The sequence below is a fragment of the Uloborus diversus genome, unplaced genomic scaffold (genome assembly GCF_026930045.1).
Source record: "Uloborus diversus isolate 005 unplaced genomic scaffold, Udiv.v.3.1 scaffold_14, whole genome shotgun sequence".
NCBI lineage: Eukaryota > Metazoa > Arthropoda > Arachnida > Araneae > Uloboridae > Uloborus > Uloborus diversus.
This window is the reverse complement of record NW_026558098.1, coordinates 5,663,225-5,679,531: the sequence shown is the minus strand read 5'-3', so window position 1 is coordinate 5,679,531 and position 16,307 is coordinate 5,663,225. Positions and strand designations below refer to the sequence as shown.

The 16,307-nt window shown below is 34.1% G+C and overlaps 1 protein-coding gene across 1 annotated transcript in view; it reads right to left on the bottom strand.

The window, feature by feature from the left end:
• Nucleotides 1-799: 799 nt before the first annotated feature.
• The window catches only part of LOC129232872 (early growth response protein 1-like), a 28,299-nt gene continuing 12,791 nt past the window's right edge, over nt 800-16,307 (bottom strand). Inside the window, exon 3 of the mRNA XM_054866973.1 lies at nt 800-825. Within this exon, the coding sequence (XP_054722948.1) occupies nt 800-825 (26 nt within the window). The remainder of the gene's footprint in view (nt 826-16,307) is intronic.

The window sequence follows — 16,307 nt, the reverse complement described above, 5'->3', positions numbered from 1 at the left end:
CATACTACAAAAAAACTAATTAAAATTTGAAATTTTTAAATCACAATTCTAAAGGATATGGTTGTCCTTTTTTAACCATTATTTACTTCATATTATGCATGAAATTGCACTCTAACTATGAAAGAAAAAAAATTTTTTACCGACTTTATGTTGAATTTTTCTTTAATAATGACTAGAACTGATTTTCAAGCTGAAACTCTGAACCTAAGAACCAATGTAACCTCCAAAAATTGCAATACATCGTTTATTAGTACATTGTATGCAGAAGTCTATTTCTCATCGACCCATGTGAGCGAAATTCTTTTAAAAAAATTTCCTTTTCAATTTTTTACCAGGGTCTAATTTATGAGAGATGTCCAATGCAAACACTGCAACTATATTCAGCGAACGCCCAACGCATCTTGGAGTACCGAGCGATCACCACTAATCTTCTAAAAAACGGGCTGGCTCTGCTCAGCAAGTTGCTTGGACATGAAAACAACAACCGCATCCCATTCTTTGCATAGGCCAGGAAAAAGATTTTCCTCTCTCCTGTAAAGTTGCGATTATGTGACTTACGTCTGTCTGACTCTGAGGTACAGAGCTGGTACTAGAGACAAACTAAGTAAAGGCTCATTTTTAAAATAGATAATTTCACTCAAAAAGAGCACTATACGAACAAATATATAGGTAGTGAAAACTGAATATTGCTGTGTCTGTCCGATTATTGTCAACAATAATTAGATAATATTTGTTAAAACTTTTATTTGTGCGATTTTTATGACGAACATTTTCTAATACCTCCTAAAACGTTACAATATCAATATTCCAAATGATCATTGAAATCTGCAATTACATTAATACCATTAATATTTGGGCCATTCTCCAAATAAACATCAACGTGTACCGAAATGTGACATTTCATACATTTAATAAAAAATAATTTAAAAGGCAAAGAACAAAATTTGCGCTTTGTTGTTTTGTTTGATTAAAAGCGATGCAGGCTTCAATGAATAGCTTCTTTAACATAATTTAAGGGACTTTTATACCCCCTTTGGAACTTGTGACCCAGGAAATCGCCCATTTGTTGGCAACACTGTAGGTGTGTGTATAAAGGTGTATTTCACTTGAGTTTTTTTGCACTCCTAATTGGTCTGATTTCATGATGGACAGTGTCAATTACAGAGTAGTTCAAAGAAATACTAATAAATCTTATAGAATGAAAGTGAAAATTCTTCCAGATTTAAAACTTACACAACTTGGAAGACATAAAGGGAGCACCTTTACTACCTTGTATAAAGAAAATGAACTATTGTCTGCACAAAAAAATAATCACTTAAATTTTTACATAGATTTCATTTTAGTTGTGTCTGAATGAATTTTAACTTAATTTTCTGTCTATATCTGTGCATACTTATCTGTGCAAGGCAACCTAAACATGCATTTTGACTGCGCCAGAATCCATTTCGATAAGTTTTGTCCTGAGATCTGCATCAATGTGTCTGTGCTAGGCTCGTATCTGCGTATCCTCAGAATGGGGGGGGGGGCGTCTTTACAGAGCCAAAAAGCAAAAGAAAGTGAAACAATAAATTGCAAAAAAACTGGCACTAAGACTTTTCGACGTTACAAATATACACTGTTAGCCTCTGGGGAGTGTTTGCAGGGGGCCCAAAATTTATACATCCTCCGGTGTGTATGACGGATTGCACAAAAATGATGCTGGAAGATTTCAATTTTTCTCGTATCTTAAGTGACATCAAGATGTACATCTCCTTTTTTGATTACAATCGTCTAATCCAAAAGGTTTTGATGCATTCTTTGCTTGTGTTCAACGAACCTCACCGGTCGACCGGTGAGTAACCAGTTGCTAACCGCAGCGTTCTTGAGAGCTGCCGGTCAACTGGTTGCTTCCAATGTCGTTTTATGAGCCTCACCGGTTGATCTATCGATCAACTGGTGCAACTCTAGCTGGTTGACCGGTTGATGGAACCACGTGACATTTTAGACCAATTATATGTATTTTTCATTTGCGTGTTATTTGTCTGCATCATGACTGCGCAAGTAAGAAGTGATCAACCGAAAGCGTTCGATGAAGCATTGGTTCGTGAATAACCGGATAGTAACCGCTGACGTAATTGCTGTCGCGTGATTAACCGGTCGTGCTCGTCGAACGTAAATTTTGTGGCAAATCAAGGTTGATTTTATGGATTAAGTTATTATCTCCAAGGCATCTCTTAATATGTATCTTCTAGTCGAAGAATATTCCATGTCACTTAGGGAGTGTTGTTGAAACCAACTTCTCAATGTACTTTCATCATTTACTCTATGTAGTAATGAGTTTTACGGTAGCTAAAGATTTCCATTTTCAAATTTTAATGAAAATTAAATTTTTAGCTACTAAAAATTTTTACTTAAAATATAAATGAAGCATCTTGGATTAAGCGAAACCTCAAACTTTCGAGGCTCAGATTTTTGAGAGTCTAACTGTACTTGTATTTGATTTTTAAAAGTATAAGGCAGTTAAAAGGATTTTCAATTTTTCCATTTAATTCTACATTTGCGACTCAGTCCGAGGTTTTTTCAATTTTTAATTTTAGTTACTTGTTAACCCCCAACACGCAAAAGAAGAGGGCTATAAGTTTGACGTGTGTGTATCTGTGTAACTGTCGGTGGCATTCTAGCGCCTTAACGGATGGACAGATTTCGAAAATTTCGGTTTTTTTGTTTGAAAGGAGAATCGATCAAAAGTGCTCTTAACTAGGTTGCTTCTTCGGATGACATTAATTAACGAATATTAATTATTTAAAATCCTTTGCGTCTAATTGAATGTGGAACTTCCATGTTACACAGAACTTAAGTTATAACTTTTTTTAAAGCAGATTTTAAATACGGTTAATCCTCTATTGAACATTCATTGTTGCCCGACAACAAAAGAAATAGCAATGATTTAAAAAATTTATCCGTTGCCAGTTTCTTTTTGTTAAATAAAATGCTTGCAATTGATTTTCAATGGAAGAGCCTTCTAAAAGGAATTTCAATTTTCCCTCTTGATTCTACATTTGCGACTCAGTCGGGATATTTTAAATTTTTGATTTTAGCCTACTTATTTAATACAACTTCTCTCTTTTGGCAGTTTGATTCTATAATATCTTATTAAAAATGATAACTTTTTTTTAAAAATAATTTTACATTTATTAACAAGAAAGGAATTTGTTTACTTGATACTGCATACCTCGTTTATTTTTAATTTTACTTGATGTATTTGTAAAGAAATAAATAATTTGAGAGCAGAATGAAAAAAGTTCGCCAAGCGTAAAAATTATATTTTTAATCGATTACTATTAGATTGCACAGTAAACAATAAATTTAAAACACCAAGTTCATGACTTTTTTTTTTTCCTATTCATCTTTACTCTTTATTAGTAAAATATTCAGTCACATGTTAACACGCTATTCAACAACTGAAACCCACCAACAGGGGCAATGTTCCCACATTTTGAAACATTACTGTCAATTTTTCCACAACCAGGGTTGGCAAAAACCCAGGCTTTTTTTTTAAAGCCCATGGACCCAGGGTTTTTTGGGTTTTTTAAATAAAACCCAAAAAAACCCAACTGAAGCTGGGTTTTAAAAAGAAATGTGGGTTTTTTGTCTTTTTTTAGGGAAAATGTGGGGTACTTGTAGCATATTGTAGCGTAAGTATATGGACAAAGCACAAAAATTGTTTTGGGGAAAAAAGAAGCTGGAAAATTCAGCGTTTTCTGAAGAAAAGTATAAAAGATGACGAAACCCACAAATGGTGAAGTTTCAGGTTTTTTAGTTTCCATAATTACCAACAGTTAAGGCAAATTTACTTCTCGAGTGATAAAATCTATTGTTTGTTTGTTTGTTTTTAATTGCTAAATACATTTTTTTTTTTTTTGCATTTTACTTTATTGTATTTCATTTTGTTATGCAAAACTACTGTAGAACCTCAAGTAGTTTAAATCCCTTTTTAGTGAATTCCAGCTTAATCAAGACAATTCTTTGAATTTTATGTTGCCTGTTTTTCTATTTCTGTGTACGGAGTAAGAAATATTAAACTTTTTCCTAGGATAATGAAAAAAATGCTGTATATCCTATTCTGTTTTCTATCCGACCGTTTGTAAAATCTGTTAATTTCTAAAAAAAAATATACCTTGTTTATTCGAGATTTGTGACGTGTTGGTTTGCAGAAAATAATTCACATGAAAGCCTTTTAGCTAGAGTAGTTTCCTCTGTACATTCTACAAATATTGAGAAAATCGGACGTGACAGGACTTAATCAAGATAATTTGAGTTATTTATTGAGACCAGTGAAAGAAAAAAGTTAAATATATTTATTTAAAATATTTGAAGTATTTTTTTTAATGCTTTTAAGAGTTAAAAAATACTATTAAAGTTTGAAATTCATTTTTTATGTTTACTGTCTGTGGTGAAGAACAAATAAAAAAGAAGTTTAAATTGTGAAAGTACTTAAATTAATTAATTTTTTTGAAAACAACTTAGAAAATTTTTAAAAACCTAAAAGTGGGCTAAATAATGGGGGTTTTTTAAATGGGTTTTTTCAAAAAAACCCATTGGGTCCAACCCAATTGGGTCCAATCTGGCCAACCCTGTCCACAACCCAATCTGCAGCATCTTGCTTCTTTCCCAGAGCATGAAACTTTTCAAGAATATCCGATACTCTGCTTTTTTTTTTTTTTTTTTTTTTGCAGTATTACGTATTTTATGCTTTTCGTTCTGAAAGGGTGCTTATTTCTTAGCACCCCCAGAAGCATGTTTGAAACATTTGGAAAACACATCCTCTGCCCTTCACCCTGATGGAGTTTTTGCTTCAATAAAAATTACAATGAACTGGAAATCAGGTCTCTAAATACAGTCATCGCTCATTATAACCACCACACATTATAAGGACTATTTTATTATAATGACCGGCGATAAAAGCCTCAACTTTGTTCCTATGCACTCTATGTTCATTTGCTTTCGGTACAACGAATGTTCTATATCATCCAATCATCTGTCAACATGTTCATGGGAGAAAAATGCAGCCACCGTTGTCCAAAGACAGGAGCACCCGAGGGTGGAGGTCTGTCTTGGCTCCATACCTGTTAGTGTTAGCTGGGAAAGATGGTAAGATGGAGTGGCCTTCACGCCTTGGGTGACCCTACCAGGAGTAAATACTCCCAACGTACTTCACCCACTCCTCCCAGTGACACCCCCATGCCACGATGAGGCCACTAACAGGACTTAAGGGGCTGAAAAGTCTCACTTTCTCTGGAAGCGCCAAGAGGTTCCCCATCTGCCCTAAATGCCAACAAGACCAGGCATCACCACAGCATATCTTGAGCTGCCTGGGATTGGACTGGAACGATATTCGACAGTCCACTGCTAGTGTCAGATTTCATAAGGGTCGACGGCTTCATCGATTTGGTCTGACTCCGTCAGACCAAAGGGAGATTAAAAACAACAACAACATATCATCCAATTCAATACAGCGGCGGAATTCAGCGGACCTTTTTCAGTATTTTTTTAAACAAATTTGTAACAATAATCAATGTCATTTCCGGTTACAAATTTGTTTAAAACAAATTTGTAACTTGAAATGATATTGATCATTGCTTAAAGGCAGCTGCACGGAGTCTTCAATATTCAATCCAACTTTGAGAAAAGGGGGGGGGCGGGATTACCACTCACCACAGCACAGAAAAAATAAAGGGAAGAAAAAGTGAAATTTCCGGATACATACGGAAAAGGGGTTGGCAGATGTATTGTTAGTTTGATGTTTGAATCACATGGTTTTTAAGAGTTTGCTTTTGTTCTCGATGAAGATGATGATTACAAAGCTTTGATGATCCTTACAGCTTTTTTGCATCACCCTAAAGCAGCATGGAATGAATCCTCAGAAAAGACCATGCAGAATTGCTTCTATCTTGCTGATTTTAAAAAGCAAATGGAAACGGGATCTACTGCTGAAGTGATTGGTCAGGCAATCCAAAATGAAAATTTCGATGAAGAAGATGAAATGCTTTTTCTAAGAAAATGAAATTGGATGAAGCGTTGAACTTAACGATTATAATCAAAAAGATGTTAACCTTTTGCAAAACGAAGCCCATATACACATATTTACCTTGGGACATATCAATTTGCTTGGAGATAAAACTATTTATCTTCCACTGTGGACTGTAGCCAGTGGGGTAGCTAGGGAGGGGCGGAGGGGGCGGTTCGCCCCGGGCAGCACTTTTTTGGGGGCGGCAATTTCACACATTTGGTGCGAAACATTCAATGCATTTTTCCAATAAGGGAATCACTTTTATCTATTACTGGAGGCAAAAAAAAAAAAAAGTCTTTGAATTGTAAAGTTTTGGTACGACTATGATAGTGAAATGTCTAATACAAAACGTATGTTTTTCTTGTGGACATCCCAGCACGATTCTTTGTTCTCCCCCCCCCCCCCCTTCGTCTTGATCTACAGACTGAGGGAAGCTGTAGTGTAAATCAACGGACCTAAGATTTTTTCTTCACCGTAAAGGTTTACTATAGGGGAGGAAACAATAAATTTCATAACCTTTTGTTTTGGAGGAATCTACCATTGAATTTTAAGAAAGTTCCTTAGAAATTAATTTATTAAAAAAACAATATTTTTTTAAAGGATAGTGACAACAAGAGTAAGAGAAAAAAAGTTTCAAATGGAGGGCAATTTATTGCTCAACTTCGGGATAACATTATCTATTTCAACAATTGCTCTCATAGGTCCTTGATTACAAAATTTTCATTAAGACAGAATGAATTTTATGTACACTTTATAAAAGCACTTATTCACAACCCAAATACCAATACAGTAGAAGACCATTATAACGCCGACCTATATAACGCAATTCTCTATAAACCGCACAACTTTTCTGATGTAAACAATAGGTTTTGAAGTACCTCTGTTTTGCTTTGCAAACATAAAAATTGTTAGGCAAAATAAATTTTGAAACCGTTTTTCATCTTTTCATCTTCATTCAGAGTTTTAAAATGAAAATTAGTGTTCACAGTAAGCAGAAAATACCAGATGGCTCTTGAAAATGTAGCTGTTATGCAAACCATGAAGCTAGCAGGACTGCAGGATAATTCAATTTCTTTTGATTGTGAAACGTATTTATTTGGAAGTGATTAATTGTATAATTAGTGCTTTAATGCTCATTGCAGATAAAACTCATTCTGAAGTGCTAATATATAGATATATTCTGAGTATTAGTTTCAAAATTTGTGAAATGATCTATATAACGCAAAAACCTGTATAACGCAAAAGCTCTGGTCCCAAGGTGTGCGTTATAATGGTCTTCTACTGTATTTGCTGTTGATATTTATTCCTTTAAGCAATGAGTTTCACATTTAGTCATTCATTATAATGAAAAGTTTTTAATCAATAAAATGTCTAGGCAAAGCCTTTTACATTTACATCAAAAGTAATGAAAATGATTTTTGACGCACAACTTTTCCTTCTGGTGAATCACAGTATGATTAATCGAACGCAAAAGGCCTCATTTATCTTATCGTCCTCTATCAGTAAAGAAGAGAATCATCCAAACTTGGTAATACGGACCTTAGTAAATATTGCTCGTAATCTGGACGGCAACTTTTGAGTTTGTCAACATTAAGTGATTCGCTCAAGCACGGATCAAAAAGAGAGTCATAACTCCCTTTGAAAAACCAGACCCTAAAATTGTGTTTCTAAAGCTTCAAATTATTAAAATTTCCATGGCGGAGCAACGACCTTAACCTTCCTTCCAACTGTCACAAAGCTTCAAATGCATTTTCCAAGATTTCAATTTTGAAAATATCTGGAGGAGACCCACTTCCTTGCCCTTTCTCTCTTAACTTGGCGAAACATAGCCTAAAACGGCATTTTTAGGGGCTCTATTTTCAACCCCTCCTACCCCTTGTCCCAATCTACGTCTCCAAAGATAGCTTTAAAATGTGCTTCCAGGCCGGCGAATACTAACCCCTTCCCATATAATAAAAATAAAGACAGCTTAAAATTGTGTTGTTTAAGCCTCAATAAATGTCACATTTCTCGGGAAGAGAGCAATCGAACTTTCCTATTTCTTAACGTTACCAAACAGAGTAAAAATGCAGTTTTAGGCCTTCAATCTCAAAACATTTCTGTTTAAAACTTCAATATCAACAAATTCCTCAAGGCAGTCGAATTCTGACCGGCCTGACCCTTCCTGTAAGGTGATTAAAGGTAGTGAAAAATGTGTGTTTAGAAAGCTTTAAACTTTAAAACCCCCCTTTCCTCCAATGTCTTCAAAAATCGCATCAAAATGGGTTTTTGAGACTTCAACTTCAAAAAATTCTAAGGAAGAGGCTCCAAATGTCCAAGCAGTCACTTAACGTCACAAGCTGGCTCAAAATTTCGTTTTCAGAAATTTTTGAAGGAAGTACGCAAAGTCTTTTTTTTCGCTCAATGATTAAAATGAACAATTTCCAGAACGATTTCGGGTAGGAAACCTCCATCTGACCTCTCTCTCATTACGTTGTCTGTCAAACAACAGTTAAAATCGCGTTTTTAAGACGTCATTTTCAAAACATTGCCAGGGGAGACGGAAGAGCCATCTAATTTCCCAACATTTTTTAGAAACATTCAGCAGCTCCCTAACTCCCACCAAAGATGCTTTTGAAACTTCGGCATCGAAAAATTTCAAGAGAGCTGTCCGAAAGTTCTCTACTCTCTTTAGCGTCATCAAAGATAGCAAAAAATAGATTTTAATATGGAAAATATTTCGGGGGGGGGGGGGGAATCCAATGGGAAACCCTTACACCACTAAATACAGCCAACGCATTTGTGTTTTTCAGTCTAGTCAAAACACTTTCCGGGCAGCGCTCCCGAACCTTCCCCAATCTCTTCACGCATCCAAAGATATCCTAAATTGCTTTTTTAACACTTCAACTTCGGAAAATTTCCTTGAACTCCCCCCCCCCCTGCGTTACTAAAATTGTGAAATTTTACTTAACTCTTGGAAAGTTTTCGTGGGGCACTGAATTTTTTTTCTCCTGTAAAAAAAAAGTTCCCTTTCTTTTGTAAATTAAGTTCTTATATTGTACTTTAAATACTTTTGACTCTTTGATGTATTAGTAATTTCTCATCAAAAGGGGGGGGGGGGCAAATTGAGGAACCGCCCCGGGCGGCCGAAAGTGTAGCTACGCCACTGATTGTAGCCTATTCCCATATATCGCACTATACTGTGCTAATAATTAGATTACATTTTTCGGTACTTTTCCGTTAGCCGGGCGCAAGCGAAAATCGCCAAATGATAACACCCAATGCCAAGCTATGAAATTGGCAGATTTCTACATCAATTCGGCAAATCATCGGTTGGTGTTGGGTGTAATCATTTGGTAATTTTCGCTAGCACGCCAGTCTAACGGAAAAGTACCCAACTTTTTTTATTTAATTTTTAACAGTAATAAATAGTAGTAATTATTTTTTAAATATAGGTAATTAATAGGTCTTTAATACTTCACAGAATCTACACACAGCTTCACAGAATGCGCGTATTATATTATCATTTTCAATTTCATTTCAAAAATGAAATACGTAGTATTGAAATGCTGTACAAACTGAGAGCTGTTCTTTCAGTGTTTTTTTTTTTTTTTTTTAATTTTTAACTGTAGTTACAGTCAGACCTTGATTTAACAAACCTCTATTTAACAAATTTCGTGATTTAACGAATTTTTCTTTTTCCCCCGACTAAAATGAAGGCAAAAAACCCTGAATTAACGAATTATTTTAACAGCTGAAAAAATTTTTTTTTGGCAATTTGAGTTAGAAAATATTGGAATGTTTTCCAAACGTTATATCCATATTGTCCAAAATAGAAAGCCTTTTTTTTTTTGAATCAATCAGCATTTTTTGACGGGCGAGGGGGCAACTAATGAATATGAGATTTTGATGCAGAAAAGCGATAGTAAAACTCCTATTAAAACTGCTACTTTTTCAAATGCTTTGTATTAGTGATGTGCCAGATCGTTAAAACAGTAGATCCGTGGATACGGGTACGAATCTCAAAATATTTTTGCACAATTCAACTCTCCAAGGGTAAAATTTGATACAGAAGGTATAGCTCCAACTGTATGCAACTTGGAAGTTCCAAACATAGACTAATAATAAGAGTAGACCGAGCTATGGCAACCCTTTTGCTGCTCATAAACCAAACCATGTGACTGCTGGATATCCTAGCAACAGCGGGCGTTAATCGTAGCAGACGATCAACGCCAGCGCAAAATAAAATAAATAGAATTGATGGAACACGGAAGAATGATCTTTTATGGAGTCCGATTTGTAAATTTGTTATTCTAAGTTGTAAATATTTTGTTAATATAGTGAGTTTTTCGTTTAGATAGTATTGTGCATTTTCTTTAGTCAATTTCAATAGCTTTCTAAGCAATAAAAGATGCAAGCGACCAAGAAGAATCAGCAAACGGTAAGATTTTTACCTACAGTTTCAATTTAAGATACCGATTAGTACATTTTTGAGTTAACGCAAAACGTTTACGCCATTTCGTTCACGCCAACGCTGACAGCTCCAAATGAAATAAAAGTTACCGAAAACTGATCAAAAACTATTACTAATGTCAAAATAATGCATAATTAAAAGAAAAACAGTTCAATCTCTGCACATGGAAGTTTTTTTTAATGAAAACACATTGTCTTAAAATACATGTCGAGTGCCAAACTATAGATAATGCTGCCATCTAGCAACCATGCTGCCAAAGTCTTCGCCAAGCCCTTCCACTAGTCACGTGATACATCTATGAACCAATTTTCTTTATCAGCAAGAATGAGAAAGCTCGGTCTACTCTTATTATTAGTCTATGGTTCCAAATAAATAACAAACGCAGAAAACTTCCTTCTTTCAATTTTTAAGTTTTTACTACCATTAATTGTGAAAAAAGCTAAGTCGGTTTTTATCAATATCTCCGGTAATTAAAGTTCCCCATAAAAGGAAGTCAAACTAAGAACCCTTTCGGTCAAGTCCCCTTTTGAATGAAAAAAGAACTATCAAAAACAGTTCATCTGTTAGGGAACTACGATGCCACAAATAGCCACACAGATACACTTTTAAAAAATTTTACCCGTTCCTTTTTGTGACGGCGCGTACAAATTGGATTCTGAAATGATGCCTTATAATTTAAATAGTGATTGAAACTTAATTTATATGGAATTTTATTCTTTTATCCAAATATTTCAGAATTTTTAGAATAGAAAAGATCCGTCAGAAAAGTAACGGATATGGATCTTTATTTTCCCTCAGATATCCGCGGATACGGATATTCAGAACATCACTACTTTGTATGGCCTGGAAACTAAAAACATATCTCATGCAGCAGGCTGCAAATGGCACAGTATTTTCTTCTCTTCATAAAGTCAAAAGAGAACTATTTAGAGTCAAGCATCAAGGAAATTGTCAAACATCATTACTTAGTGTTAGTAGTTTGAAATTTCAAACTAACTAGTGCGTAATAGTGATATTCCAGATATCCGAAGGAAAATAAAGATCTGTATCGGTATCCGTTACTTTTTTGACGGATCTTAAACGTATCATTTCTATTCTAAAAATGTTTAAATATTTGAATAAAAGACTTAAATTCCGTTTAAATTAGGTTTTATTCCCTATTTAAATTATAAGGTATCATTTCACCCCCCCCCCCCCCATAGCAAAAAGGAAGGGGAAATAAGTTTTAAAAGTGTGTATCAGTGTGTCTTTTTGTGGCATCGTAGCTCCTAAACAGATGAACCGATTTTGATAGTTCATTTCTCGTTCAAAAGGTGACTTGATCGAAAGTGTTCATAGCTTGGCCTCGTTTTAGTAGAACTTTAATTACCGGAGATATTAATTAAAAACCGATTTAACGTTTTTTACAATTATGGTAGTAAACATTTACCCGTGCGATAAAAATGTTGGCCCTAATTGAAAAAACAAAGTTTTCTGCGTTTGATATTTATTCGAAACTTCCAACTTATGTACAGAAGGAGCTATAATCTTATTAAGTAAATTTTAAATGCAATTCTAAGCCATTGTATGCGTGATTGTTAGCGATTTAATAGTTGGAAGACAAGAAGAAAAAGCTCAATGATTTAAAATTTCTATCTGCTGTCAGTTCATATTTGTTCTGACCCGCAAAATTCATCTTAATCTGAAGTCGGCTGTCTGGGACATGCTTTTTTTTTTTAAATTTTTAATTTAATATTAGTTATATTGTTATTGATTTGGGGTATCTGTTATTCTTCATTTTGGTTTTTCCCGGCATCCTTTTAAAAAAGTGAGACTAAATTCTCTATTTACTGTTTGTAAAGGTGTTCCCGGCTCTGTATTTCGTTGATCGGAGAAGTTAGGTGGAATGGGTCAGCGCTGCATTTATGCTGAAATAAAATGGGAAAAATTATACCTAGCCTGTACAGTAGCAGCTTTACACTCTTGATCCTGTATCCCACATCAACCGAGTAAGCTATAAATAATTTTTCACATTCCATCTAAGCATTAATGCAGCACTGACTCATTCCTTCCAACTCTCCCTTAATTTTAACGGAGTCTAAATCATAGTCTTGATTATATTTTTTGCCGCATTTGACATTTTTCGAAGAAACTGCCATTATTCTGACAGGAATACCTTCGTAACAAATTTTACACTTGTATAGTTGAATTGGGTAAAAAAAAAGATTTGAGATCCGTATCCATTAGTGACGTACCGAGTAGCACTTTGGCCGAGTACCGAGTACTCGGCCTTTCACTACTCGGCCGAGTACCGAGTACTCGGCCTTTCACAACTCGGCCAAGTTACCAAGTACCAATTATGTTTTAAGAAGAACCACCGACACACATGTGATGAATTTTGAACTTATTGGAATAGCAGTATAGACCTCCTGGTCCATATAATAGTTTTTAAAACTAAATTCCTGATGAAATTTAACTATGCATTACATAAACAATTTTATTTGGGACAAAAATTTTACAAAAAAATTATTTTTAAAATAAAAAATAAAAAAATAAAAGGTATGATTAATCAAGTTGGAATTAAAACAAATAACAATAAAATCCCTTTAATGCAGACACTAACAGGACAATTTTTTTTTTGTCCGCAGTAGAGAGGTGTCTGCAGACGGGGGTTTAATAATGTTATTTGCATTGGAACTGGGGAATTAAAAATTGTCCGCATAAGAGGGGTGTCCGCCTATGAGGGGTGTCTGTTAAGAGGGGTTTCACTGTATACCAATCATAGTTCTAGTCCGCCAAACATAAATAATTTTTAAAAGCAGATAAAACAAATGTGCAGGAACACTGCAGACACGTGTTTCTGCCCCCCCCCCCCCCCTTCCCGTTAAAAGGAACGTCTTTTTCAGTGCATAACATGTGACTTAAAGAATATAAAGACATTTGACAAAAAATTCGGACTTTTGTCGGATGCCTTTAAATCCGCAAGCTCCCATTTTGTGCATTGAAAAGGGAATTCCTTGTAACGCCAAAACACATGAAGCTCATAAATGGCAAGCCAATCGAGTAATAAAAATTTTCAGAAAAGAAAAATTTCTAGCTCGTCTCTTGGCTTTGTTTTTGTGACTAAATTCCATTTGCCTCCCAGGTACAGACATATGCATATGAATAAGTTTAATTTATTTCTGCTATATCCGACTTTACGAAAACAAGAATTGAAAAGACCAAAACAAACTATTAGCTATAGATAACTGAAATGCACTGTGCTAAAAAGCTTGAATTGAGAATTCTTGATAAAATAATTCAATGATAGTTTCTTACTGCATAAATTCGGACAAATTCTTAACAAAATAAACAATTCACTTCAAATGGTTATCGCAACGTATATTAAAAAAGAAAAAAACTTATCATCGAAGAAACTAGAAAAAGAAAATTTAAAAAGTATATCGTTAGCTGAATGCTACAACAAGGTAACCGCAAATTTGTAAGAAATTGAATGTTTTACAAAATGGTGGTTTAATGATATTTTAATATCGTGAAAAGACACTAATTTCTTGAGTTTTTTTCGAAACAGTATAAAAAATACTGAGTTGAATTTACGTACTTAGAGCATTTTTCCACATTATGAATGTGAATGATTTAAATTAATTTTAAACGTATTTAATTTTGAACATTCACGTTCTGAGTTATTGGTAATGAGTTTCACATTTTCCCCCTTTTTTATGGTTTCTGCGTCTAAACAATAAAAATGTGCTCCAGTATCAATTTTCTTCATAATGAATCATAAATAATAAGCAGCTTCATATAATAACTAATATATGTTTCTTTTTTTTACAAACAAGATGCATTTTATTTTTATTCCAAGATAATTATTTCATTTGAGTAAAAACATTACACGCTGAAACCCATTTATAAGCAAAACTAACTTCTAAAACCCGAAAATCAAACGCTCCTGGAAACGGAGAATGGTTGCCGTAACGTTAGTGAAGCCAAAAAGCCCGCCAACACTATTCGAATCCAAAATCCCAAGATCAATGCTCTATAATTAAATCAATTCGTCAATATGCCCTACGGCGGATAGAGGCGCTCTCCGCTTCTCAGTGGGGGGTGTGCTTGTCATCACACTGATCATTCAAGACACTCTAATTTAGATGATCAACACACATAATCAAATCTAGATTAAATACATTATCATTATGCAATTTTTAGGGAGTTTCAAATCATTTGGAACTATGTTTTAGCCGAAAGAGTTTCTTAATTATTTTTCAAAATAAATAAATAAATAAAATTTTCTGAAAAATTAATTTTTAAAGAAAATCTTTAGAAACGCCCACCTTTAGAAAATCTCAAGTTATTTGGCCCACTTTAAGCCTATATATCCTAAGAAAACCTTGAGAATAAAAATTTGAAGATTTTCTTCAGAGCTTTTTACAGAAAATCTACAGATCTTAAGTCTGTAGATTTCCTTAAGATTTAGGCTTAAAAGTGAGCCAAATAGCTTCAGATTTTCTCAACTTCAGAACATTCTGCAGAAAATCTAGAGATCTTCACTCTGCCGATTTTCTTAAGATGTAGGCTTATGAAGTGGGCCAAATACCTTCAGATTTTCTCAACTTTTTTTTTTACAGTTTTTTTTTTTGAGATCCTTTCTAGTGGGGATTATAGCTGCTAAACGGAGATGACATGGAATTAAAATTAGCGACAGTTGTTGAAAATTATTTTCAGGAGAAGAGGAGAAAAATCAAGAGGTTAAAACAAAAATTTTGGAGTTTTAAGGGCCCTTAGAAGAAAAAATTAAATTTCAGGAGTTTTTCAAGATTTTCAGGAGGTGTACGAACCCTGTAATTAGCACATGGATCAGACTTTCAGTTATCAATGTTAATAAGAGATATGAAATTGTACCCTCCAGCGTCTCAACGTTCTAATTTTAAAATTGGGAATGCAGGTTAAAGGGTTCTCTTCTAAAAGGGGTGTATGATTTGAAAAGCTAATTTTGGGACTAAGATTTTTATTTAAAAAAAAACAAAAAAAACACGACTATGCCTGTCCTATGAAACAGTTCACTATTAAAAAAAGTTCCAGAGAGACTCATGTATCTATATCCAGCTCATGAAAAAATTGGTTAAAAGTCATAGCATAGCGAGTCGAAAAAACATTATTATGATGAAATCGCAACTTACTTGTTTGATGAATATGTAAAGATTTCGAAGTTTTGACTGCAGCAATTTAAAAGTCTCTCTCGACATTCAATTCCGGCAATTAATAGAAGAAACATTATTCTTTGGCGGAATTTCAATCCGCATTCAATTTCTCAATATCAAACACAGCACATAAAAAACATAAGAAAAATAACGCTGCTACGATACTCTTTATCTGACGGCTGCAGATAAACCACAGCGATAAGAGTTTGAAATAAATTATTATTTAATGTTAATAAACCTTTTAATTTAATTTTGTACAAATACTAAAGGACAATCCAATATTATTTTGATAAGAAAACTTTAATTGACTACAAATAATTATAAAAAAAAATTAAATGAAGCAAATATTTGCAGTTCTAAAATTAAAATGCTTCACAATTAAGACTTAATATAGCTTTTCATCCCCCTTAAAGTGAAGGAACAAAAAAAAAAATGCTAAATTATATTGCAGTTTTTTTCTATCGTGCTTTATGATAAGGAACTGAGAGAAAATTCCTCCCCCCCCCCCCCCGTTTTTTGCCAATAAAACTCTGAATTAATACATACTTTGCAAAATAAACTTTGCATGCTGAAATATTAGAATTTATCGGCATGACAGATAACGTCACTTATTTGTAACATGTTTCTC